The 27,329-nt window shown below is 47.1% G+C and overlaps 1 protein-coding gene and 1 pseudogene across 2 annotated transcripts in view; one reads left to right on the top strand and one right to left on the bottom strand.

Annotated features, from left to right (window-relative positions):
• Positions 1-19,344, bottom strand: part of LOC307076160 (histone-lysine N-methyltransferase SMYD3-like) — a 22,114-nt pseudogene extending 2,770 nt beyond the window's left edge. The window contains exons 1-5 of the transcript XR_013812804.1: positions 19,126-19,344; positions 9,260-9,323; positions 9,030-9,140; positions 8,389-8,446; positions 8,029-8,181 (exon numbers count right to left, since the gene is read on the bottom strand). The product of XR_013812804.1 is annotated as a histone-lysine N-methyltransferase SMYD3-like (transcript). The remainder of the gene's footprint in view (positions 1-8,028; positions 8,182-8,388; positions 8,447-9,029; positions 9,141-9,259; positions 9,324-19,125) is intronic.
• Positions 19,345-24,891: 5,547 nt separating this feature from the next.
• On the top strand, positions 24,892-26,355 carry LOC307076159 (E3 ubiquitin-protein ligase TRIM35-like; the record flags this gene model as incomplete). The annotated part of the gene is made up of 1 exon (XM_079737044.1): positions 24,892-26,355. One exon carries the CDS (start codon positions 24,892-24,894, stop codon positions 26,353-26,355), a length of 1,464 nt encoding a protein of 487 aa, XP_079593170.1.
• Between the last annotated feature and the right edge of the window lie 974 nt (positions 26,356-27,329).

The raw sequence follows: 27,329 nt of genomic DNA, 5'->3' as shown, positions 1-27,329 counted from the left end.
CTTTGCCCTTTGCTAAAGTCACTTTGGAGAGGGATTTCTACCAATTGGATGCTTCTTTGAGTAGTATTAAAATAGATCTGTAAGATGTTCTGATCATCCGGATCCTGTTATTCCATTCCATGTAAAAATTCATATGAACTGAATAGCATGTTATAAATTGCTCACGTTAAAATGTTAGTACGTAAACTTCCTTACAGTAATCATTGTTTTTACATATAGGAAAGGACCCCACACACACACCACACACACACACACACACAGACAGTGAGCTACTGTAGTTAAGTAGGGGAAGCACAGTGTGGACACACATAAATTAAGAACCACAACCTCCGAGAGCAATTATCTGAATTGGCCCCTTCCCCCCCCCCCCCCCACACACACACACACACACACACACCAATTTAAACAGTGATCCGGGGAACTAAATTTAATGAGGTTCAGAAAACGTTTCACTTTTTATTTATTGGGACTCAATTCAGAGATTACATCCACTGAGCAGAGAGACAGTGAGTTAGCAGACCACACAGACTGCCGGGCTTGGCTCAGCTCAGGGCTGGCTTTCAATTACCAACTCTCTGGCCTTGGATAGTTTGAGAAGAGAAGAGCAGACAGGGAGGTGAGAGAGCGATAGACACACAGCGTTTGAGGGGAGCAGAAATAAACATGGACAATGCAAGTTGTGTTTTAATGACTACAAGGCCCTGAGATCGGCCCAGAATCGAGACCCATTTCAAAGGTTGGTTTTTTTAAAGGTTTATTTTTGCTCTCCTGCTTTACTTGATGAAGAGCAGAGACAGAAAAGCACAAGAAACAAAGAACAAGGACACTGAGCTGGAACCGAGCTGGGAAGACAAGCCCGGAAAACAACGGCCGCTTTAGAAAGTCAGCCAAGTCCACAAATAGGACAAACCCTTACAAAAAGCAAACCAAATGTTGTCACGATGTAACACATTTCTCCACCTTTTAATCTGCAAAGTATTACCGTTCACTTGAATACATACACTGCAGCGTTTATTAGTGACATACCTAAACCAGAAACCATCAGAACACTAAACTAAAACCGGACTAAACCAGAGCCACCAGACCCAGGTCTGTCCTGAAGCGTCCCTGAGCTGAGCAGGGCCGCGTGGTCGAGGACCAGAGACGACCGGCTGGACCCAGAACAAAGCACTGGAGATACACACGCACACATACTGCTCAGGCACAGATCTAGTGCTGCTAGTGAACACGAGAAGCAGGCTGTGGTTACAGTTACATTCAGGGCGTTTAGCAGACGCTTTTATCCAAATTCGACATACAACGTACAATAAGTCCATTTGTCAGAAGAAAGAGAAACAACAATATATCTCTGTCGGTACAGTAAGGACGTTCATAGAACCAAGTGCCAAGCACTAACCATCACTAGGTTAACCCATTCCCCGTACACAACAGAGATAGCTGGGATAAGACGCTACACAATGCTGGGTACTATTTTTAAGTGACAGGAAGTACAACAGACAATAAGTGCGTACATTAAGTGCCAGGACGATTTAGTGGGCGTGGACCGCTGCAAGAATCAGACTGACTCCAAACGTGGGAGGTACGAGGGGTAAGCCGACGTGCAGCCCTCGGACCGACCCAGCGCCGGCGTCTCTCCCGCGTCCCCGACACATGGAGGACACTTGGGGCGACACTGATCCCCTGGGGTTGTGGCGTGGTTCACCTCCTACGAGGTCCTTAGACACCACAAGTCCGAACGGCCAGGAATCTAAACCCTGCTATCAAGGCACGCACACGCACATACACCCCCAAACACACCCGCCCCCCCCCCCCCCCCCCCCCCCCCCCCCCCCGACACACACACACACACACACACACACACACACACACACACACACACACACACACACACACACACACGATTATGCCATCAGTGTTTCATTACTCTCCGGTCGCTCCTCCTTCTGCCACCAGCCGACTGTCATCAGGTTAACTGTTGGATCCGCTGAAGAGGAGAGAAGGGACAAAAGACAGTCCCTTCAGAAAAACGTGATTATGCGATCGCATAATTCAACGCATAATCAGCCAAAGTCTGCATATTCATGCGGGGCCGCATTTTTTCAAATATGCCGCACTTTCACCGCATAAATTGCCGATTTCCGCGCAAAATATGTGGGGCTTGCATGATTTCATAATCCCCGCATTTTCGTAGCAAAAAAGTCCCATAGATCGTAGCAGAAAGTTGAAAAATGTTGCGTTTACTTCACACAAGAGCAGCCATTTCCCCCTGTTGCCATGGGAACGTTATGAAGTGACGTAATTACGCGACGCGAACGTCATCGAAAAGCTGCATTTTTCGCAAGTTCCCGCATTTTTTCGCAAGTTCCCGCAATTTCATCTCATTAAATTGCATAAATATGCCGCATATTTCATCGCATTTTTTAAGAAAACGTGCCGCAACAATCACAAAAAAACGCCGCATTTTTCTGGAGGGACTGAAAAGAGAAGAAGAAGAAGAAGTAACTTCTTCTTGTAACATCTGTAACCCCGGAGCCAAGAAGCTGTTCCATAAGGCGGTCACGAGCAGAGCCAACTGACAGACAACAAGCCAGAGACCTGAACCCAGACGATGAAGAGGCTCACTCTATCCTGCTCTCCCTCTCTTTTTAACTTCATAGCCAAAGACTTAAGTTCATCCATTCAAAATGACATCATAGCCTGGAATGACAGAAGGACATTTGTTTGTGTCACTTGTTCACATGAGTGTTAAAATTTCAATCATCATCAATCTTCAATATCAGATGTAGTTGAAACAATAAGAGATAAAGTAAACACAAAGAGATGGGACTTTACAATCTCCAAGTTCCAAAGACTATGAGGGAAGGACAATAGCTGAATGAGCTGTTTCAGAGTGTGCACCCCAAAGAGAGCATCAGAGAGAGAGAGAGAGAGAGAGAGAGAGAGAGAGAGAGAGAGAGAGAGAGAGCATTGCCTTTGTTTGTTCCAGCCCTCTCGATGTCTTCTGAAGCCCCACTCGTTCTTTAGAGTTCCTCCTTAATGTCCTCCAGCAACACGTCCTCTACGTCTGTGCTGTCCTCCAGAGAGGAGATATAATGATACACATTAAGGAATGACTTCCACTCCTAAACACAAATGCACCCACCATGCACATGCACAACACAGATTAAACACAGACGAACGCAAACACACACACACACACACACACACACACAAACAACCCATCTCCCTATGTTTTGTGTTCACCAAATACACTTCTCCATTCCCCAGACACTCCACAAACCATCCTTCTAACTGCTGTTTGACATCAGCAGCCCCCCGCCTCCCTCCATGCAGACGACAGACAGCAGAGTCACCAAGACTTCAGCAGTATTCCTCCTCCCTTCAAACAGTAACTTGCAGAGAACAAACTTTGCGCTGCTAGCCTCACCGCTAAGCAGATGGGTCGTCGCTGAGACGTGAGAGAACGATCACACCTACGCACGAGACAAATCTACCACAACTCAGGGAATGCATGCATGTGCACGCTTGTAATCATGCACACAGCAACATTACCATATACACAAAACCCTATTATAGACGCATATACACAAATAATTACACCTACACCGCTCCTAATTTAGCTTTTGCAGCAGAAGCAACCATAGCAGTTCATGACAAGGGTTTAAACGGTGTGTGTGAGAGATAAATCATCCCCCTCCGTGGGTCAAAGTAATATATATCTAGTGTCAATGTTTCTCCATTGGCAGTTTCCTTGCTTCTCACATTATTAAATTACCAATAATGTTCTGTATGTTCAGCGACTGCATAGATTCTTCATATAGATTATCCTACATTCCATCAATATTTCATTCCCAATATTTTCTCTTCTATCATACTCGCACAATTAGCTTTTTCTCTTCGGTGATCAATTCACACCCTTCTGTCTCCCGGCAGTATTTCGCTCTTCCTGGTTTAACTAGAGTCTGGCGACTGCAGCCCATAGAGCCAGGCAGGCAGAACCCAGCGACTCAGGCAGAAGTCCCTGTCTCCCTCTCCAAGTGTCTGTGTTCTCTCTCAAGCCTGACTGTCCCTTCCTTTAACCCCTTAATAATATACTTTACAGAACACGCGCAGCATTTGGGTAGGGTTAGACCTCTGGCCATCTACAGACTTTGGTGTAGGAGACACATGCAAGCATAAACACAAATCCAGGTTTTTTCTTCAAGATATTTCAAAACAATGCAGTATAAAAATGACCATTTAACCAACAAAAAGGCTTTGTAGAGTTGAACCAGGGTGAACTTTACCCAGTGTTGATTTGAATACGACCAACATGCCTGGCAGCGCTATGTAACGCATTACGACCAATCTGTGCCTAACAGCCCCTCGCTACCTCTGCAACATGGCGGCTCTCTCTACGGTTACCCTAATACACCCAGACATGCAGTTTAATGGACGCTATGGCCAGGAAGGTAAAAAACAACATGGTTCATAGTCGCTCTTATAGGTCTGTTTCTGCAGATGTTGCACCACAAATAATCAAAGAAAATGAAGCTGTGCGATGGCTGGAAGGTGTTTTGTGAGCACAGGTCATTTAAGAGGATCAGTGGATGGAGAGAATAGAGGGAGAGAACAGGAGGGAACACAGTGACGGTGGAAACGACACACGAGAGTGAGTGAATGAATGAACAGGTGGAAAAAAGAAACGAGTAAAATAAGAGAAAGGCAAGGGATCTGTGTGTGAGTGTGTGCGCGCGCGTGCATGCGTGTGTGTGTGTGTGTGTGTGTGTGTGTGTGTGCACGCTTTATGGGATAATGCGGAGGTTACAATAAAGGAAACCTGTGAGAAATCGTGTGAGGGGAAAGCATGTGTGAAATGGTCTCTGCAGCGAGGACCCATTCAGCATAACAATAAGTTCTCACACACCAGTAGCATGCAAGTAGGAACCCACTAACACCCCCCCAAACAGACCAGACGCACCGCCACCTTATCATCACATACGCACAGATCACATACACACAACCACCAGCCTCTCCAGAGAGAGAGGGAGAGAGAGGGAGAGAGAGAGAGAGGGAGAGAGAGAGAGAGGGAGAGGGAGAGAGGGAGGGAGAGAGAGAGAGGGAGAGAGAGAGAGAGAGAGGGAGAGAGGGAGAGAGGGAGGGAGAGAGAGAGAGGGAGAGAGAGAGAGAGAGAGAGGGAGGAAGTGCCCGAGGGGAGGCAATAAAACGTAGCGTGGACAGATCTCATCTGTCACTGCGTATTGCACCACGGCAGCCTGGTCGCACACACACACACGGCGAGCCCGCTCACAGCACCGCGGTTCTGTCACTAGCTCACGCTGAGCAGCGTACACGTCCACACGTAGCCGGCCGTACAAACAGCCCCCCGGAGCCCCTCCAGGGGGCATTAGGCCTAATGAGGCTCGGGCATCACTGCACGGCTACGGTGCGTGGATATATATATTTAATGTGTGTGTGTGTGTGTTGTTATTTAGAATGGTTTACTAGTATTGCACACATCATTAATGTAAAACACCAGGACCACTACCCTTTGCTCGCACACACACACGCACTCGCACACACACACACACACACACACACACACACACACACACACACACACACAACACAGACAGACACACACACACAAACACACACACACAGTTATTTCCTATTTCATGTAGCCCTGCCAGAGGTCTTAATAAAGACATCATGTGTAAGCGGACTTCAGTTATCAGAGATGGAGACGGAGCCAGGGGCGGAGTAAGGGGCGGAGTAAGGGGCGGGGCAGGTGGAGGAGAATGAAGAGGCCAACAACGTGGGTGCAGAGGAGAGAGGTGGAGGACCCCTCCAGAGATGTGGGAGGGAGGGAGGGGGGAGATAATCATTGAGATGTTAGAGGAGATGCAGGAGGAGATGTGGACACGGCCGGGGTCAGGAGAGACGACCACAGAGGGCTCGGAGCGGCGATTGAGGTCCTAAAAAACATCATTGGAATCAGGAAAATATAGAAGATACAGTCCCCGTCGGTGGGGTGTGTGTGTGAACAGTGCCCCCTGTTGACTCTCCGTATTAATGCATTCACTTCATGAATAAGATTGACTTAAAATACTGTTTATTATCAGCTAAACCAGTTTTAAATCCCTCCACCAACAAATCATTATGCAAATATTTCCAGGTCCACGACTTGTTTATCGTCAACCTAGACTGCTGCTTACTAATCCCATCTCATCTCTTACAACTAAGATCTTATCACAAGAACACGTGTTATGATTCGGGAGTGTTTGCCTTGATATGAAAAGTGTCGGACAGCAGCAAAGATATCAGCTCAGAAACCAACCTACAGAATTCTAACCAACCCCTGCCTTGTTCTTTATTGGACAAGTTTGTGTGTGTCTGTGTGTGTGCACGTGCGTGCGTGCGTGCGTGCGCGTGTGATCGATCCAAAGGTTCAGAAGAACACGTTGTAGCAGCCTGAGGGTGAAAGGCCTCAGATGAGCCGTTTACTTTTCGCTTTCTGGAAGGATGTGGCCAGCGACCTCAGAGACCCACAGAGGTCATCACTGATTGTGTTTTCAGTCTCAGATCTGGGATGACCTTGGCTCCCGGTGGGAGGGCGTGTGGACACACACAGATAAACGTTGACACACGAACATACAGAACGTCAGGACATTCAATATCATGATCTGATCTTTTGACTGTATATAGTATATATAAGGGATAATGTACAGAACGCCGGTCATTATCGGTAAAATAAGCCCCGACAGGGTGAACAGGACACCGACACGAAGCAGAGGGGTCCTGTTCGCCCTGAAGGGGCTTGTTTTCGATAATGACCGGCGACGTTCTGTACATTATGTACGGAGTGATACGAAAGACGGCAAAAAATCCACTTTCCTTGACAGCGGTCAATTATACTTGCAACAGTGAATTATCAAATATAATTCACCGCCGGAAGTTGTGAAGGTCCCATGCAAGTGAACGGAGCGTTCCACGGCATTGAGAAGACCCGTGTAATAACTATATATAATTGCTGCCATGTCATCTGCCTCCCTTCCCCGTTCATCCTCTTCCCCTCCCTACTCTCTTGAATCCCGTCAGTATTCTCGGTGTCTCTCCAGGCAGCGGACGAGATTCCATCTGAGACCTCAAACCCAATTTAAAAAGCTGTGTACGCTGGTGACTCCAACAAGCACAGTAGTACACACACACACACACACACACACACACACACACACGGTATACAGGACTGTAAATGTATGCACACTTTATTCTTTAAAGGTGATACAATCAAGTTTTATATATAATGATCAGGACATACAAGAGTGTGTGCGTGTGTGTCACACATTGAGAAAATGAATAATAATATTACAAAATCTCATCTGTTAGCCATTGCGTGAGTTTTTTTGCATAAATCATTTGCTTGTGTTGACGTCTTTAAAAGTCCAATTGATGAATACTCCATGTATGACAAGCAGGATAATAAAAATACTGCTATAATAGTGGCACAGACATAATGGACTGTGGGGATACACACACTGTCACAATCTCAGTGCTCAGTGAATAACCACCACTAGAGTTTGGAGTCTGGAGCTTGTTTAAACTTTGTGTTCCCATGGTGCCGTTCTCAGCTAACTGAAGGCAGGGATGCTCTCAATTAGTACGACCCCCCCTAATCCACCGGCCAGCCTACACAAAACACCTCCTCACTGACACACACACACACACACACACACACACGCACTAGGCGTCCCATTAAATACCAGGGGAGCGTGAGAGAGCGAGGGGAAGAGTGGCTCATGTTAACAAACAGATAATTAGTCTGTGGTTTTCGATTGACATGCAAGCACCTGGTGTCTTTTAAGAGTTGAATGCACGCACACACAAACACACACACACACACACACAAACACACACACACACACAGCAGAAAGGATCTGAGACATATGTTATGTTACCTTCACACACTGGGCGACGCAAAAAGCCATAAACGTCTGTCCATTGTGTGTGTGTGTGTGTGTGCGTGTGCGTGCGTGTGGTTAAGCACACCTTTGCGAGGAGGCTGAGGGGGGTCTTGGCAGGATGGTGGGAGTGATGTCATTTCCTCCATGAGGTCCGGGACCTCAGGCTGCAGGTAGATCTGCAACATGTCCGCCAGCTGGGACAGGCCCCGCCTCTTCTGCTCAGACATGGAGGCCAGGTCTGAGGGGGCAGACAGGTGTGTTTAGGGCGACAGAACCCAACGTCCGGGCTCTGGCTCTTAAGAAGACGTTAACCATTATGAACCCCAGCTGGGAGTAACGCTTGGGTTACATATATATACATACACAGACACACACAGACACACACACATCAACAAGCACTTTCTAAAGGAAGAAGGAGGTTTGTAAACGAAAGAAGGGGTCTTACGTGACTCGTGTTCTTCCAGGGGGTACAGCTCCTCGCTCTGCTTTGACGATGAATTCAACTAGAAATAAATGTATAACAACCTTATTCTTCATCCTCGTTCAGTTGAGTGGGAGACTTAACGTACTACATCACAGGCATCACTGACAAGCTCTTAGTGATTTGTACATTCTTCAGAGCGTTATGAAGTACCTGTAGAGCATTGGTTCTCAAAGTGCGGCCCGGGGCCAATGGCGGCCCGCAGAAACATTGGGAATTTTTTTTTCTTTTTAAATTATTATCACAGTACCTATAGAGGGGATGGATCAGAGTGCCTATAGAGGGGATGGATCACAGTACCTATAGAGGGGATGGATCAGAGTACCTATAGAGGGGATGGATCACAGTCCCTATAGAGGGTATGGATCACAGTACCTATAGAGGGGATGGATCACAGTCCCTATAGAGGGGGGGGATCACAGTACCTATAGAGGGGATGGATCACAGTACCTATAGAGGGGATGGATCACAGTACCTATAGAGGGGATGGATCACAGTACCTATAGAGGGGATGGATCACAGTACCTATAGAGGGGATGGATCACAGTACCTATAGAGGGGACGGATCACAGTACATATAGAGGGGATGGATCACAGTACCGTACCGTGGGGGTGAAGAGGATCCTGGCTGCCAGACGAACCGAGTCGGTCGGGGCCCTCGGCAAGAGGTCCCGGAGACACACACACTCTCTCTTATGGACGGACCACGCCCGCCGCTGGACACACACACACACACACACACACACACACACACACACGCACACTAATAAGGATGGGGGCAGTGCTATGAAACCATTGTGAATATGAAAAGCTTGTGCAGACTCGAACCCGGTACCTGGCAGGACGCATTGCAGTAGCGAGCGGTCTGACACTGGGAACACCTCCGCAACGACGCACGGCTGGAGGGAAACACAAGGAGGAGAAGATTCGAATAAAAGACAAGAACGAAGGTGACTTATGGAACTGATTTGATGCAAGGAGGAAGATATTAAACCCATTTGTTAGCTCGACAAAACTGGTTTCTTTGCGAGCGCATTAAAAACCACAGACGCATCCCCCCCTGGACTGGGATCAGGGAGGGCCGTGCTTTAGAGACTAATTGGTGAACTGGTTCACGAGGGAGAGCTGGTCTGGGTCATTTACATTTGCTTTGCTGATCCAGAGCAAACACCGCCGTAGTTCTACGTCGTTAGCTCCGCCTCTCTCGATACAAACGTCTTACTGCAGAACTTTTTTCTGTTCTTACTGTGGAGTCGTGTTCTGCCTGAACCACAGAACACCGGATCAAAGAGTCATACCAGACATCGGCCCCGCCCCCCTGGGGGGTGTCTGACCGACACAACACACAGTGTGTGTGTTGAGGTATGAACGACACAACACACAATGTGCTGAGGTATGAACGACACAACACACAATGTGTTGAGGTATGAACGAGTCTGTAATGAGTAAAGGCAGGCAGACAGGCTTTAACCAGGCAGACAGGCTTTAACCAGGCAGACAGGCCATAACCAGGCAGCCAGACTATAACCAGGCAGACAGGCCATAACCAGGCAGCCAGACTATAACCAGGTAGCCAGACTATAACCAGGCAGACAGACTATAACCAGTCAGACAGACTATAACCAGGCAGACAGACTATAACCAGGCAGACAGGCTATAACCAGTCAGACAGGCCATTACTGCCCGCCTGCTGCCGACAGCCGCAGCCATGGGAACCGGGTCAACCAACCACGTGCACAGAGAGGAACGTGCACACGGCAACACACAAGCATGAGCACACACACACACACACACACACACACACACACACACACACACACACACACACACACACACACACACACACACACACACACCATCACTGTAGTCCTCATAAGGCAATATAATTGACGTGTTGTGAGTTGAGACATAGCTCCTGTGGTTCGGGTTTATATTAGCCCATAGAGAGAGAGAGAGAGAGAGAGAGAGAGAGAGAGAGAGAGAGAGAGAGAGAGAGAGAGAGAGAGAGAGAGAGAGAGAGAGAGAGAGAGATAGAGGGAGAGAGAGAGAGAGAGAGAGAGAGAGACCACCCATGTTTACACAGCTACACAGTACATAAGCATCCATCTAATCAGTTTGAAACATGACAGCGAGAAGTGGAGGAACCATAAGACTGTAGGGCAGGTTACAGACAGATTACTAATAACACACACTGTGTACATTATGAACCAGAGCTAGGTAGACCCTGAAGACGTTGGTCTCTGGCTTATCACCCTGAACATGAACGTTTAGCTTAACCACGGAGAGCCCCCCCCGCCCCAGTACGACCACGGCCAGGGAGCCGGCCTCTCCTCCTCAGCCCCCCTGCCGGAGGACAGTCCCCTCAGCTCCATGTCCCCCTAGCAGCCCGTCTGGGCCCAGCCGTCTGTCCAGACACTATCATTGCTGCTGTCTGTCACTGCCGTCCTGGTACACTGGTGCAGCTTCCACTGGGCCTGCAGAAGGACTGGTCTTAGCAGGGGGCTGTATGGGGGGGCTGACCCCAGACACTCATCGTCCTCGTCCACCACACACAGTCCTCGGCTGTCCCCGTCCACACGGACACACACACACACACACACACACACACACACAGCTATAGCTCCTTTCTTAATCCCGCCCCCCCCATCACTCACTTGCGGGCCGGTTGAAGGGTGCTGTGTTATTCATGGCTTCACTCACACGCTTCCTTCTGTGTACGCTGCCAGTGTGGCCCGACATGCCTGTGCGTGTGTGCGTGCGTGCTTTGTGTGTGTGTGTGTGTGTGTGTGTGTGTGTGTGTGTGTGTGTGTGTGTGTGTGTGTGTGTGTGTGTGTGTGTGTGTGTGTGTGTGTGTGTGTGTGTGTGTGTGTGTGTGTGTGTGTGTGTGTGTGTGTGTGTGTGTGTGTGTGCGTGCTACATGTGTGTGTTCTGCAGCGCCCTGTTCAGTCAGTGCGGAGCCGAGCGGGAGACGCATGACGTCCGGTCCGGGGAGCCCGGCTCATGGAAACATACAGAGAGCGTGCTGCTGCCGTCACCGGGACGATGACGCTGACCCCACCAGACCCTCGCCTCGCAGATAGCAGCGCTGCAATGTAAACACGGCCCCAGTCTGCACAGCATCAGCAGTTCTATGGGGGGGGGCTAGCAGGACCTGCTCAACATGTATTTATGCAGTCCCCCCAGCGCTGGCCGCTGGCCCTGCTCTCATTGGCTGGGGGCGGCCGTCTGCCTCTGGGCCTTCGGAGGCTCGTTACTCTGGATGGATTACAGCACGGAGCTGCTGCTGCTGTGGCCTCGCTCGGTCTTCCTTACCTGTAGGGCCGTCAATCTATCTTCACGTAAGAGGGCTCTGATCATTTGTAGAATTGGCCGTTTGCTGATGATTAACAGTTTTTTTTTTTTTTTTGCTGCAATAATACTAATGCAGTAATAGTTTGTCAAACATACTGAAGTATGGGTCCCTGAAGTAGCGTCATCGTTGAACGACGCATCCACTTGATTTCCCGTTTCTAAGGACAGCGTTTCAGCGGCATGTGTGACGTGACACTGGGACCCACATCACGCGGATTTGGCGGTCAAGTTGAACACACTAAATAACTGCTCGAGGGAATTGGTTTCAAACACTCAATAGATTGTGTTCACTGCTCCGAGCCAACTTTGAGTCTTTGAGGTGAAACTTTGTGACAACAAAAGCCAGACAAGCGGCTCTTTGATTTGATTTGCCGCTCTTCTTCTGACGGCCCCACCAAGTGTTTTATTACAGGAACAGAACCGAACTGGCAGCAGACTGCAGACGTGTTGACAGTCGCAGCGCCCAGGAGCCACAACACACCGCGCCGCCCCGTCGCTGACGGGGGGGGGGGGGGCTGAGAGATTGAAGCGTTTCTCAGGTGATAGCGGAGAGCAGGTGGGGAGGGAGGAGGCGTATGGTGGGGAGAGACGACAGCGTTCGTGCTAGCGACCGAGCACGGCCGTTCAACGATGTGCCTGCACATAATTCCTACCAATTAAAAAATATCAATTATGTGGGAGTAGTGTATTAATAAGCGGGACAAAGAGGGGGTTTACCGCGTGTGTTCACGACGTGAACTACGCTATCAGACGCCTAATTAGGCCGGCCGCCGCAGCGCTTCTTTGGTGGAAGCGTGCACACGCACACGCACATGCACACGCACACGCACACGCACGGTACGGAATGCAAATCATTTCCCAAAAGAGATCCAAGCTTGGCCACGCAAGGTGTGTGTGTGTGTGTGTGTGTGTGTGTGTGTGTGTGTGTGTGTGTGTGTGTGTGTATCTCCATAATTAATGAGGTCCTGTTCTCCGGACCGCCTGGTCATGCCACACTGCTTTTTCTCATTTGTAGGCCGAGCTATGGCCCACTCCCACACAGCAGCCAGTGGTACATATGTGTGAAAGATAGAGTGTGTGTGTGTGTGTGTGTGTGTGTGTGTGTGTGTGTGTGTGTGTGTGTGTGTGTGTGTGTGTGTGTGTGTGTCATGAATAATAGATGAGCAGTACAGTGCACGGTGAGGGCATACCAATAACCAAACGTATCGTGAGGAAGGCTTGGGAATGTAAAAGGTTGAACGCCTTGCGGATTATAAAACACTACACAGCCTAGCATTGCTATTTAGCCTAGCTCATGCCCTTTTCGATCAAGCCGCTTTGATTCAATTTGACTTTCTGCTTCACTAAACCATTACATGGGGGTGGGGGAGGGGGGTAATTAGCATGCAACTCCGGAGAAGTGTCAAAAGGAGCCTGCTCAATAACAAGCTTATCACCTAGCCGCTACATCACCTAGCCGCTACATCACCTAGCCGCCACATCACCTAGCCGCTACATCACCTAGCCGCTACATCACCCAGCCGCTACATCACCCAGCCGCTACATCACCTAGCCGCTACATTAACCTAGCCGCTACATCACCTAGCCGCTACATTAACCTAGCCGCTACATAACCTAGCCGCTACATCACCTAGCCGCTACATTAACCTAGCCGCTACATCACCTAGCCGCTACATCACCTAGCCGCTACTCCGTGCGGAGCAGGAGAATAAAGGCCAAACGTCACGCCGATCGCCTTTACATGTGGGCTATCAACAACAAACATCTGTTCCAGGAGGGAAAGAAAGGCTCATCATTATCTCTAAGAGACACCAACCCGGTCCGTTGGTCTGAAACGTCTCGCCAGCTGACCATCTAGAGGTCTTTAATCCACGGTGGGGGGCTCGCAGCTAGAGGGGTGACTTACAGTTAGCTGAGGGCTGCTATGAACCGACTCAGCTCTGTGACTCACACACACACACACACACACACACACACACACACACACACACACACACACACACACACACACACACACACACACCTTCGCAAGCATTTGGAAACTTGGACGTAGAAATGGTTTCCGGACGTGGATCTGAATGAACACATGAACGGCTGAATCGTGACGAAGACAGGAAGGGGGACGACGCACCAAGGGGCGGGACCCAGAACCTGTTCAAACTAAAACCCACATCAGATCATCGGTTTGCAAACTGTCTAGTCTCAGATGTTCAGAGCCACCTGGGTGTCTATCAGCAGGAGGAGGGAGCAGGAAGGGGGGCGGGACTCTGGAGGGTGACAGATGCAGGCAAAATGATCTGAGGGTGGGAGGGAGGGATGGCGAGAGAGGGAGGGAGAGATGGGAGAGAGGGAGGGGGGGTGGGAGGGGGAGAGAGGGAGGGAGGGAGGGAAGGAGAGAGAGGGAGGGAGGGAGAGAGGGCAGGAGGGATGGATGGGGCGAGGGAAGGAGGGATGGGAAGAGAGGAAGGGAGGGATGGATGGGGAGAGGGAGAGAGGTGCAAGAGGGTAATTAACTAAAGGTGTCATCTGAGGTGAGTCAATAGGGAAAGAGCTGGGATAGATGATCGAAGGATCTATGACGAAAACCACCAAACAGAAGATCAGACCTGTGATTAAAGACATCTGATGACAGCAGGAGAGAGAAAGGGAATACCGGGACAGGAGTAAGGATTTCAAAGAGACCTGACTCCGTCTCTCATCCCTCAAACGATACGGATCAGAGACCCACGGAGCTGTTTGCGTTCTTCACGCTCCGCTCTGGTTATAAAAATCGTAGCGAATCAATAGCTGCAGCATCACAATAACATATTTATGACTGTTTGACAGTATTCATCTTTTTGTTTTATTTTAAAAGCTGTTCCAATAATTTCATATACTCTTTTTATTTTTATTTTTTATCAAAACATGTTTTAAATATAATAGAACTGCGAGGGGAAAGGGTGGTTTTAAGTAAAACAAATGGGTAAATATGGATATATATATATATATATATATATAAACACGAGTACAATCCATGACTGCTCTTTTATAGTCCTAATAAAACATGAATGCTGCAGCATAGACAACACTGGTTTAATGTATAAATTATCAAATAAACAAACTGACTAAATAAATAATTAAAATCCATTCTCAATTTCCATATCCGTATCATGTATTGTGATGATGGAAAATGCATTGTTTATGCCTGTAAATGTGTTTCCCTCAAAGGTAATGTCTTCATGTCAGAAATGTGAACTTTTCACGTTGACAGACTGTCAGAAAAGACAAAGGCAACTTCCCTCGTTCAAATCATCTCTGAATCCTTTGATAAGACCCACTGGAAGTTCACTGATGGAACGCTCAATCAAAACTCTCATTAAACTCTTAGACTATTTATCTAGAGCGAGAGAGCAGAGAGAGAGAGAGAGAGAGAGAGAGAGAGAGAGAGAGAGAGAGAGAGAGAGAGAGAGAGAGAGAGAGAGAGTGAGAGAGAGAGAGAGCAAGACAGAGAGCAAGACAGCGAAGGAGAGAGCGAGAGAGAGTGAGCGAGAGTGAGAGAGAGACAGCGAGAGAGAGAGCGAGAGAGAGAGATCTGAAGACCATGAGAGTCTGAGATAATTGTGTCACATACAAGAAAGTAATTTGTCAAAAACAATGCCACACCATGTCGATCACACACTGGAAGACATACCTGCACAAACCCGGCACACACACACACACAAACACACACTATAGTTGTTCAACAAGACCATGAGAGAACCATTCCAGTTCTGTGGGTATAAGCCACCTTTATTTATGCATGCGTGTGGGTGCATGTTCTTCCTTTCCTCCCGTCACAACAGTCCATCAGTCTCCAGTCTCCATTCCTTTGTCAGACCTTATCCTCCATTCCTCTATCGGTGATTGTTAGTGGATGCGGTCTTTGCGTTAATGTATGAGTTCCTCCACTCAGTGGTGGGATACTGTCGTCCATCCTCGTTATCGGTGCACTTCCTGTCTCCCTCGCTGCTCCGCCCCCTGAGTCTGAAACCTCTAATAGCTGTTTGTTTTACTGAGCCAATTACAATCCTCCTGGATCCCCTGTGTGTGTGTGTGTGTGTGTGTGTGTGTGTGTGTGTGTGTGTGTGTGTGTGTATGTCAGTCATTACTAACAAAACAGCCTTCAAGGCCTGTAATTAACCACAGCTTTGATGCCCCCACCCCTCCAAATGATCATTTCCTTTAGACACACATCAACACACACATCTCTATCACAGTGTGTCACTGTGTGCTTGAGCCCGGCCCTCCCCCAGCAGTGAGCCAGGCTGCAGGACTCCGGGTGTCTGACTGGAACCACATCTCTGCCCCCCCACCCCCATAACACTGACGCAACCCCAAAACGACTTTCAGAAAAGCTCCTTCTAGAAATCAATGAGCACACACACCTGAACACACACACACCTGAACACACACACACCTGAACACACACACACCTGAACACACACCCTGAACACACACCTGAACACACACACACCTGAACACACACACACCTGAACACACTGTCCCACGGCTCAGATGAGGGCTGAGGTGAGGCCGCGACATTTACTCAATACTTCTGAATATATATTCATGCAGCGCAACACGACGCCTTCAACGGCACAAAAACACAACCTGATGTTTGTCCTATGCCTGACAAAAAAAAACAACAACCGAGCGCACAAGAGGAACACAAACACACACACAATAACAGAAAGAACAAGATAGTGTGTGTGTCTATGTGTGTGTGTGTGTGTGTGTGTGTGGGGGGGGGGGGGGGGTATTTTTGTGTGTGTGTCAAAATATTGAATAAATGTCAAGGAACAGCCCTGGCTTATGGATAAGGTCCAGTGTGTGTGTGTGTGTGTGTGTGTGTGTGTGTGTGTGTGTGTGTGTGTGTGTGTGTGTGTGTGTGTGTGTGTGTGTGTGTGTGTGTGTGTGTGTGTGTGTGACACCAGACCAGAGCTGTGACGTTCAATCAGACGTCTCTGAATGTGACGTCTGATGGAACTCGTTCACCATCACAGCAGATCAACTAACTGTTGTACTAAAAGATGAACTGTTACCTTCTCTTATGTTATTGAAGCTAACAAAGTAAACAAAAAGTGATTGCTCTTACCAACTGCTCTTATCATCCATGTAATTATATATTGATAAGTATTTCCATCCAATCCTTCCAACAACCAGCGCCCTTCCTGAATTATGATTTAAATGAAATGCATAGTATATTAAGGGTATTGCGTGCATTATATTTCTAATTGAGTCCAGCCCACATCATATTAAAACATCAGAACAGCACATACATAATACACACACACATATATATACACACACACACAATACATTACATATACGGTATATGTGTTTGTATACGTTCTGGTGTGTGTCTGCTCTGCTGTAGGGAAAGCCATTAGCTGGTGTTCCTCTGGAGGAGTGGAGCAGGGGTTTGACAGGACTTCCACGGATCGGGTAAATTGGGGCGATGGCTGCGCTGAGCCCGGAGACGCAGTGTGTGTGTGACACCCGATTTAATGAATCCTGCAGAAAGGGGAGGATGGGTGTCGGGGGAAAGTGAGAGTAAAAGTCCTTCCTGTCATAATATCTAGTATTTCCTGTCACTAAGGTCAACTGCTTACGCATCAACTCAAGAGGTTCTGTTCGACTTTGCTTCTTTACTTCCTCAGAATGAGAAAAGACGGAATATTTGTACAGAATGGCCCAGTTAAGTTGTTTGGGCATGTGTGATTATGAGCTAGAATCTAATCAGATTGTGAGGAGTGTGCTTGTTGGAGAAATCTAAAGTCTACATAACATTGGGACCCTTTTGTTCTTCCTCTCGCCTCCTGGGTTCTACGCTCCCCTCGGTCTCTCTGTCATTAGTAGACAACTCTTTGGGTATATTCACTATGAGAGGAGAAGACGTACTTCTGCTCCAAAAGAGTGAGGAGACGTCAGACGTCATGCTGTAAAACTCAGCAGCAGTTTTCACTCTCATCTAAATGGTACTCTCTAGTTCATCATCAGTGGACCTGTGCCATATCTTTCCTATTCCAGTATGACAGTGGTTGTCAAATATGTATATGACAACAAGAATGCAGCCTTTTAGCAAAGACATTCTGTTGGTTTCAGTCATCCACTCCTGAGACGCTCTGTTAAACAAATGCTTTTTCAAGTAACGTTATAAATTATATATTATATTATTATCAACCGTTTTCCCATCCAGTGGTCTCAGAGATGTGGACTCAAAGTTCAGAGGCCACATCGGCTCTGCTGATTGGAGGAGACAACAAACAGCTTTCGGGACCTTATACACAGCAGGCCGATTAGACAAAACCAACTGAACGCTAATATCTGTCATCAGAATAAAGACTTTGGAAGAGTTTTTTGCATTGAATCATCAATTACGCTGTATTGTTTCAAAGTGAAGCGACGCCTCGGTAGTTTAGCGAGACCTTCATCTTGCCTTGAGAATCACAACGTAATATTGATAGTCCTCTGCTGCTATCTGGTGGCTGATAGGGGGAACACATCCCGTTCACAGAGGCGTCATGATCGATGTCAAACAATAAGACTGATTATGGGTCAGCTCTTTTTATGTTACATCGAACATGGACCATGTGCGCTGTGACATAAGAGTAGTGGGGTACACCCACAATTAAAGTTATGAGTCTGTGTTTGTCCTACAATGACACAAATGTGAAGAGAAGAGGAACAATTTTTTTTATCAAATTGACAATGATTAGGCGATAATTTTCAGTTACTGCATATATTTAAGATAACAGTAGTACAGCAGTACAGATGGTGGATAGGGCTGAAATAACGAGGATTTTAAAAAATACAAGAGCAAATTAATTTCGTCTCCCGTTGGGACTAGTTTCTGTGTAGCGACTGACAGATTCACCAGCCCTACAGACCTACAGACCCACCAGTCACTACGACCCTACAGGGACAGCAGACCCTACAGACCAGACCCCACAGTCACTACGACCCTACAGGGACAGCAGACCCTACAGACCAGACCCCACAAACCCTACAGACCCTAGAGACCCCGACCCCACAGACCCACCAGACCCCACAGACACTACGACCCTACAGAGACAGCAGACCCTACAGACCAGGCCTTACAGACCAAACACTACAGACCTTAGAGACCCCACAGACCCTACAGACCTTAGAGACCGTACAGACCAGACCCTACAGACCCTAGAGACCAGACCCTACAGACCCCACAGACCAGACCCTACAGACCAGACCCCAGACCCCACAGACCCTACAGACCCCGACCCCACAGACCCTTTCCTACAGTGTGATTCACATGCATGCGCCAGGACCCGCTCAGCAGTCCTCAGGTCTCACCGTGTGAAGCAGCCGCTGCAGACCTCTCCGGTCAGGGTGTTGGAGACGCAGGCGGCGAGCGGCGCGGCGGACCAGACGCGCCCCCCCGCTGGGATCCCGCTCACCGCCCGCAGCCCGTTCCCCTTCCCGGGGCTGGAGAACCGCTTCACCTTCACTGACATCATTCACTGGGAGGGTCAGAGGTATACAGGTCCTCCACGTGAGTCTGGCTGTGTTTACATCCGCATTGTGCGTAGACTTTGCGTCATTGCGTCATCGGCAACGTAGAGGAACAGTCGCTTCCACCGCGTCGGTGTGACGATCGGAGGCAAAAACGTTTGGGCAAAAAAGGCTTTGCATATTGCGTGCTGCTATTGACTCCTATTGGCTATTGGCTCACTCAGATCATCGCTACATGAGGCTCATCAAAGTTAGATTTTCTTTATACTGGAGAGGCAGTCTGTCGATCCACCTCCTTACGAAACATAGCTTGTATCACTCATTCAATTTACAATGTAAGGGTGATTCATGTTCAAATTACCCCAATGAATGCAATACCTCTGAGTCAAACCTTAAGAACCTGCTTCCAAAATGACACAACCACTGCAGTTCCTCCCCGTTGGCTTGTTGATCGATTGACTAACAACTGACAGATGCGTCCCTTATCTTTCTAGAGGAATACAGATCAGCCTTTCTAGAGGAACACAGAGCAGACACTGCAGATGCAACAACCAGCATGGAGACGATGAACAGCAAGATGGACGCCCCCAGCATGACAAATTCAATGTTTATCTGACAAAACATAAAGAAAAGCATATTGTATTATATTGTATATTATCTATTTGAATCTGCAGACAAAAATATTTTAAATGGAAAATGAATATGGATTAAATGGAGATTAAAAAAATATCAAAAAACTAGAATATCATTTCATAGCAAAACACAATAACTAAATCATATAGTTACCATATGTTTACAGCCTGGGTAGCAGGGACCAAACTTAGACATTCCAGCAGCAAAGAAATGAAGAACACTTCCAGCGACGGCCGAGAGAGCCACCAGCACATTCATCCCCAACACAGCGCCCACCTGAAACCATCAGGAACAACAGTTACAGCTAAACCCCCCCAAAGAAGATGAAGTTAATGCTGAGGATTTAATACAACGAGGCCTCGAGCATTCAAACACAGTGCTGAAGAACGTACCATATGAGAATCTGCAAGAATACAACAGAAAGTAAGAGTCATTTCCTGATTGTTGCTGGCTCACCTTGGCCCTGGTGGGTTTCCGGTCAGCAGCGATGGTCAGACCCCCAGCAGGGATGTACTGTAGGGGACAACATCACCAGAACTCTTTGGTTCCACTGGTAAACGGGAAGTACTGAGCAGTGAATCAGGATGTGTGGCTCTGCTCCACTCCTAGCAGGAGCTGCTTTACAGCCACACGCCTGCAGGCTTCATAGGGCAAGAGGACAAGACTATACTAACCCTGACCTGCTCCTTAGTGTTGCTGAACTCACCACTCTCACCAAACTCACCACAACACTGGGAGACCAAACTCACCACAACACTGGGAGACCAAACTCACCACAACACTGGGAGACCAAACTCATCACAACAACTGCCCATCACCTGAGGCTTAACCTCAACAAGACTGAGCTCCTCCTAATACCAGGGAAAGATTGCCCACACATGGACTTAGTCGTCACTGTTGAGAACATCACTGTATCTCCTTCTCCAACTGCCAAAAACCTTGGTGTAGTGTTGGACAATCAGTTATGCTGCACCGCAAACATCACTGCGGTGGCCCGATCCTGCAGATTTGCACTTTACAACATCTGCAGGATCCGGCCCTTCCTCACAAGGGAAGCAGCTCAGCTTCTAGTCCAATCACTGGTCATCTCCCGCCTCGACTACTGCAACTCGCTCCTGGCTGGAGTCCCTGCCTCTGCGATTAAACCCTTGCAGCGCATCCAGAATGCGGCAGCGCGCCTCGTGTTCAACCTACCAAAGTTCTCACATGTAACCCCCCTCTTCCGAGACCTCCACTGGCTCCCTGTAATAGCTCGCATCAGATTCAAGATGATGGTACTGGCATACGAGGCAGTCGATGGAACTGCCCCTGCCTACCTCCAAGCATTAGTAAAGCCACACACCCCAGCTCGATCCCTCCGCTCAACTACCTCAGCTGGACGTCTGGTACCGCCATCGCTAAGAGCAAGCAAAGGTCGATCAGCAAAGTCACAACTTTTCTCTGTTTTGGGACCTCAGTGGTGGAACGAGCTCCCTACCGATGTCAGGATCGCAGAGTCGCTCACCAGCTTCCGCAAAAGACTCAAAACTCACCTGTTCCGAGTTCACCTCGACTCTGCATAGAAACCAATGCACAGCCACCATTGAATGTTGTACGTCCTGGCACTTGTACATTGCACTTATTCAAGGTACTTAATTGTGTAGCATCTACAGTAGCTGCTATCATTGCTTTACACAGGGAATGGGTTAGCCTAGCGATTGTAATACTTGCACTTGGTTCTATGAACATCTTTGCTGTACCGACAGCGATATATTGTTTCACTTCTTATGACAAATGTACTTATTGTAACAAATGCACTTATTGAAAGTCGCTTTGGATAAAAGCGTCTGCTAAATGCCCTAAATGTAAATGTAAACAACACTGGGAGACCAAACTCATCACAACACTGGGTGCAGATTGTACATCAATCCAGATACTTCGAGAAGAAAATGATCCAATATATTACGATGTAGCGGGCAAAGGAATGTTTCTTCACGATACAAAAATATATAAAGGATCCAAGCAGATTGGGTAAAGCTTTTTACTATTATATAGGCTATTAAAGAGTGAGGCTACATAGAACCATACACATTATATAGGCTACTAAAGAGTGAGGCTACATAGAACCATACACATTATATAGGCTACTAAAGAGCAACTGTGGTTGAAACAATGCATTGAGACTTCACCTAAAGGCAACTTACGATGAAGATTCCCCAGAAGAGGATTGCTGTTATCGCAAAGTGGACTTCGTAAGCCAAATACGTAAATGCTGTCAGTGCCATGAAGACTCCAATTGTCACTTCAATCGCCTGTTGGGGGACGACAGAATCAATGTCATTATTATCAATAATCATAACTAGGAATTACTTATTCTTATTGCAGCCATTACACGTCACAGGGCAGAAACATGAAACACAAGTCGTCCCTAGTACAAGTAAACGTCAACATTTGTGTGCGTGCGTGCGTGCGTGCGTGCGTGTGTGTGTGTGTTCGCGTGCGTGCGTGATCTCTTACTCCGAGTCTTGTGGGCTGGAACTTTTCGAAGCCCTCGAAGGCTTTTGGTTCATTCTGGAGAGAAGCAAATTGTTCGCCTCTCTCTCCACTCTCCATCCTCAACTCTCCTTCAGCAAGACATCCCCGATGCAACCCAAATCAACACGCTGTCCTTTGTCTGGTCTAAGCGTCAAATTGAGAATACCGACCTGTTGATAAAGAATAAAACCTTGATGTTACCGCAGAGTTCAGTTTCAATGAGATCCACAGATGGTGGAGGCTTCAATACATGCCTCTTCCTCTGTTGCCTCATTCACATTTGCTTAATGCTTACGCTTGCGTAATAAAGGATTTTACATGTGGAGGCAATATTAACTGGTAACCACGTCTTCCTACGTGTGGTCTTCTGATATCAAAAGGGTAAGGTAAGGGTTAGGTCAAGGTCATATTTAAGTCAGGGTTAGGGCTAGAGTCAGTAGACTATGAAATGTTGATACATCGACTGTTTTTGGTTTACCAGAACACTTATTGTGGTACCACAACGCCGTCTGCTGGCGCGTCGGATGCATGGCAAGTAAGTAAGTACGGAAGTAACTTTCCATCCTCCGCGTTTTGGAAAATGATGGAACATACAGGTCGATGAAATTTTTCCCAAATTTTCCAGCAAATCAATAAATCGGGAACTGGCAACTAGTCCGATTTGGAGAAAATAGGGTTCCCCCCCTGGCCTGCAGGTGGCGCCCCTGTGCGTTGTGAGCCGATCTTCAATGATTACAGGGTAGACAGAAGTGGCCGTTATGATAATACCTGCATCATCAGTAGTGAAATTCGGGGACAATAAATGATTTCCTAGTAAGGGGTCCTATGAAAAACGCACAACCCTAGTATTATTATTATTGTTTTCCAGACATATCTCAAAAACGACATGGTCAAAAGTTGTATAAAATAGCAGGCTTGTAGAACTCGTAAAATGAGTTAGAGATGCAAAGGATGGGCCAGAATTAACAATAGGTGGCGCTATAACAAGACTTTGAAGTGCAACATACTCAACAAGCTGCCATTTCCACTAGGAAAGTAGGAAACTTGTTATACATCATACATGCACCATTAGTCATGATGAGGAACTTTCAAGGCTAGGGTTACGGTTAGGGCTAGGGGCCCTTTGGGTTAGGGTCCCTGACTAGGACCCCCAGCTAGGACCCCCAGCTAATGAGGATCCTTTAATACACAAAGTAAATGATTGAGGGACTCACTACTTTGGGTCAGAGAACTCATAGGGCGACCACAGAATGATACTCTGGACTTCAGACTTTCTCAGCGTAACCAGACGATAGGACGGGAGAGAGTCAGACACATCACATGACCAGTGTAATGAGTGAACTTTGTGCTTCAGAGAACAATAAGTCAATAAAAGATCATAAAGGACTGTTAATGATATTTATTTACATGAAGTTTAGTGTTATGGGTTTGATTTTTGAATTCTGTTTGAAAATATAATCTTTTAATATCAATCAATGTAGTCTGGGCTATAAAGAAAACGTGTCGAGATGACCAAATTACGGTAAAGGACTGCTGTTGAAACCAGGGTGGATGTCTTTATGGAGGTTCTAATGTTTGGGATACATTTGAAGTATTTAGTATTCCTGAAGTCAACATTATTTCTTATTTTCCGTGCTAACTCTGAAATGAGTCCTAATGTCTCAGAGCGTCCTCCTAACTTGAGTGTGGCGGGCACAAGAAGTCGTTGAGAACTCTTTCAGGTCCACATGGGGGACACTGATCAGATCTGTTAATGATAAACCTGTAATCTGACATTTAGATCTGTTAATGATTAACCTGTAATCAGCCACTGTTCAGATCTTTTAATTTTTAACCTGGAATCCGAGTTCAGTCATTGGGACGATACGGGGAGTTGGTCTTCTTCAGAATGAGAAGCCTTAGGTTGAAGAGGAATCACTTGAGGTGAGTGTTCAAAGGACCAGAGGGATCTTTTGCAGTAAAGAGAACCGTTTCAGTCACTTGACCTCCAGTCCGTCGGTAGACCGATGATCCACACATGAACCAAAAGTGAGTAAAGTTATGTCATTGGTATTATTTATAGCCTCATATTCCGGGCAAGTTAATGTGTATTCAGTTTAGATAAAGTTAGAGAAGATGACTGTGTATACACTCACTTTAATATTCTGGGATATATGAACACAGAACGCATATTACAAGATTACTTTAGGATTCTTGGGTATATTATCATATAAAATAACATTTAGTTGCCGATGATGGAAAGTATTCATAAGAGATGATTGTATAGCAAAGGCCAAAGCAGCCTGTTCTAGCGTTAATGAGGATACAATGTATTTAATACAAACCTATCTTTATTGTTTGATGAGATATTGTTGTCGGGTTATGCTGATGAATGTTTCTTTTCTAGACCGCCTGAATCTGTAGGGTACAGACCACCTCTGGAGTTTATTAACAAAGAGTTCTGTCTAGACCTCCGCTAAAATGGCTGAAGAAAACCCTCCTCTCAAACATTTCCTGACTTGCAGCGTGTGCAGTGAGATCTTCGAGGACCCGGTGTCTCTGAGCTGTCTCCACAGCTTCTGTTCCAGCTGTCTCCAGGACTTCTGGGCTCAAGCAAAGAACAAGAACTGTCCCGTCTGTAAGAGGAAATCCTCAAAGGATCTATTCGTTAACTTTTCCATCAAGGAGCTCGCTGACTCCTTTGCTGGAAGACAGAGGTCTGCCCCCTCTGAAGAGGCCCAGGTGGTCTGCACTGACCCCTCCCAGAGGTCTGCCCCCTCTGAAGAGGCCCAGGTGGTCTGCACTGAGCACATTAAGGATATCAAGTGGTTCTGTAAGGTGGAGCAGAGAGCTGTGTGTCATGTGTGTGAGTTCCCTCACCACCAGGGTCACAAGGTGGTTCCTCTAGAAGAACAAGTCCAGGAGCTGAAGCAGCAGCTGAGACCTGACCTCACGGCTCTACAGGCCAGGAGGAGGAGACACCAGGAGCTGGAGAAGACGTATGAGGCCATGGATCCTCACCTCAAGGAACAGCGGGTGAAGACCGAGAGGTTGATCAGAGCAGAGTTTGAACAGCTTCACCGGTTCCTGAAGGAGGAAGAGGAGGCCAGAGTGGAGGCCCTGAGAGAGGAAGAGGAGCAGAAGAGGAAGAGGATCCTCCTGGAGAGGAAGACCCTTCAGGAGCAGATCCAGTCTCTCTCAGAGGGTCTCTCGGCTGTAGAAGCAGACCTGCAGAAGGACGGCCTGTCGTTCCTCAGCGCTTCCACGTGCTCCGGGACCAGCGCCAGAACCCTGCTCTCCGGTTCTGATCCCCAGCTGCTTCCTGGAGCGCTGCTGGACGAGGCCAAACACCTGGGAAACCTGGCCCACCGAGTCTGGGAGAAGATGGGGCAGAGGACCACCTTCAGCCCCGTTATTCTGGACCCAAACACTGCAGCAAGCTGGCTCTCTCTGTCTGATGATCTGACCAGCATAAGACGTAGCAATGTAAAGCAGAAGGTTCCTAACAACCCAGAGAGGTTCAGTCAGTACACTAATGTTCTGGGTTCTGAGGGCTTCAGCTCAGGGGAACACTGCTGGGAGGTGAGGGTGGGAGACCATCCTGACTGGGTAATAGGTGTTGCTAAAGAGTCAGTGGACAGGAGAGGAGAGTGTTATGCTTCACCAGATAATGGAAACTGGTGTTTATCTAATGACAGTGGAAGGTACACTCAGTGTACTGGTGAAACCCTGACATTAAAGAGGACTCCAGAGAGGATCAGAGTCCAGCTGGACTATGATGGAGGGGAGGTGTCCTTCTACGACCCTGAAGACATGACTCTCATCTACACCCATCAAGACAATTTCACTGAAAACATCTTCCCTTGGATTGGTCTTGGAGCAGCAGGTTTAGCCCGGACCAAAGATGTTAGAGTGTGTGGTGTCTCCTCACACACTCAGCTCTAGATGACCTGTGTGTGTGTGTGTGTGTGTGTGTGTGTGTGTGTGTGTGTGTGTGTGTGTGTGTGTGTGTGTGTCTGTGTCTGTGTGTGTGTGTCTCTTCATCTCGTCATGTAACTTTGTCAGTTCTGTTTACCTGCTAGAGTCTCTAGTATGTAGAAACATGGTATCATATATATAAATATAATATTATATATAATATATATTATGTATATATATATATATGTATATATATATATATATATATATATATATATATATATATATATATATATATATATATATATATATATATATATATGCTTGTAAGCCAATAAGGTAAACTTCAATCTTGCTTGAAGAAATGTTAAATATGAAAACTTGCAAATTCAAATAAGAACGTGGCTCGTCCTTAGCTGCACCGCTTAGCTTCTGGATGCTTCCGGGTAATAATCAAAGAGTACAACAAAGAAACAAATCAACAGGTATATTACAACAAAATAATAAAAAGTATATATATAAGTATAGTATCATATATATACAGTGGGGCAAAAAAGTATTTAGTCAGCCACCAATTGTGCAAGTTCTCCCACTTAAAAAGATGAGAGAGGCCTGTAATTTTCATCATAGGTATACCTCAGCTATGAGAGACAAAATGAAAAAATAAATTCTAGAAAATGATATTGTCTGATTTTTAAAGAATTTATTTGCAAATTATGGTGGAAAATAAGTATTTGGTCAATAACAAAAGGTCATCTCAATACTTTGTTACATGCCCTTTGTTGGCAATGACAGAGGTCAAACGTTTTCTGCAAGTCTTTACAAGGTTTTCACACACTGCTGCTGGTATTTTGGCCCATTCCTCCATGCAGATCTCCTCTAGAGCAGTGATGTTTTTGGGCCTTTGCAGGGCAACACGGACTTTCAACTCCCTCCAAAGATTTTCTATGGGGTTGAGATCTGGAGACTGGCTAGGCCACTCCAGGACCTTGAAATGCTTC

This window comes from Pollachius pollachius, assembly GCF_949987615.1.
Source record: "Pollachius pollachius genome assembly, chromosome: 5".
NCBI lineage: Eukaryota > Metazoa > Chordata > Actinopteri > Gadiformes > Gadidae > Pollachius > Pollachius pollachius.
This window is presented reverse-complemented; position numbering and strand designations above follow the sequence as displayed.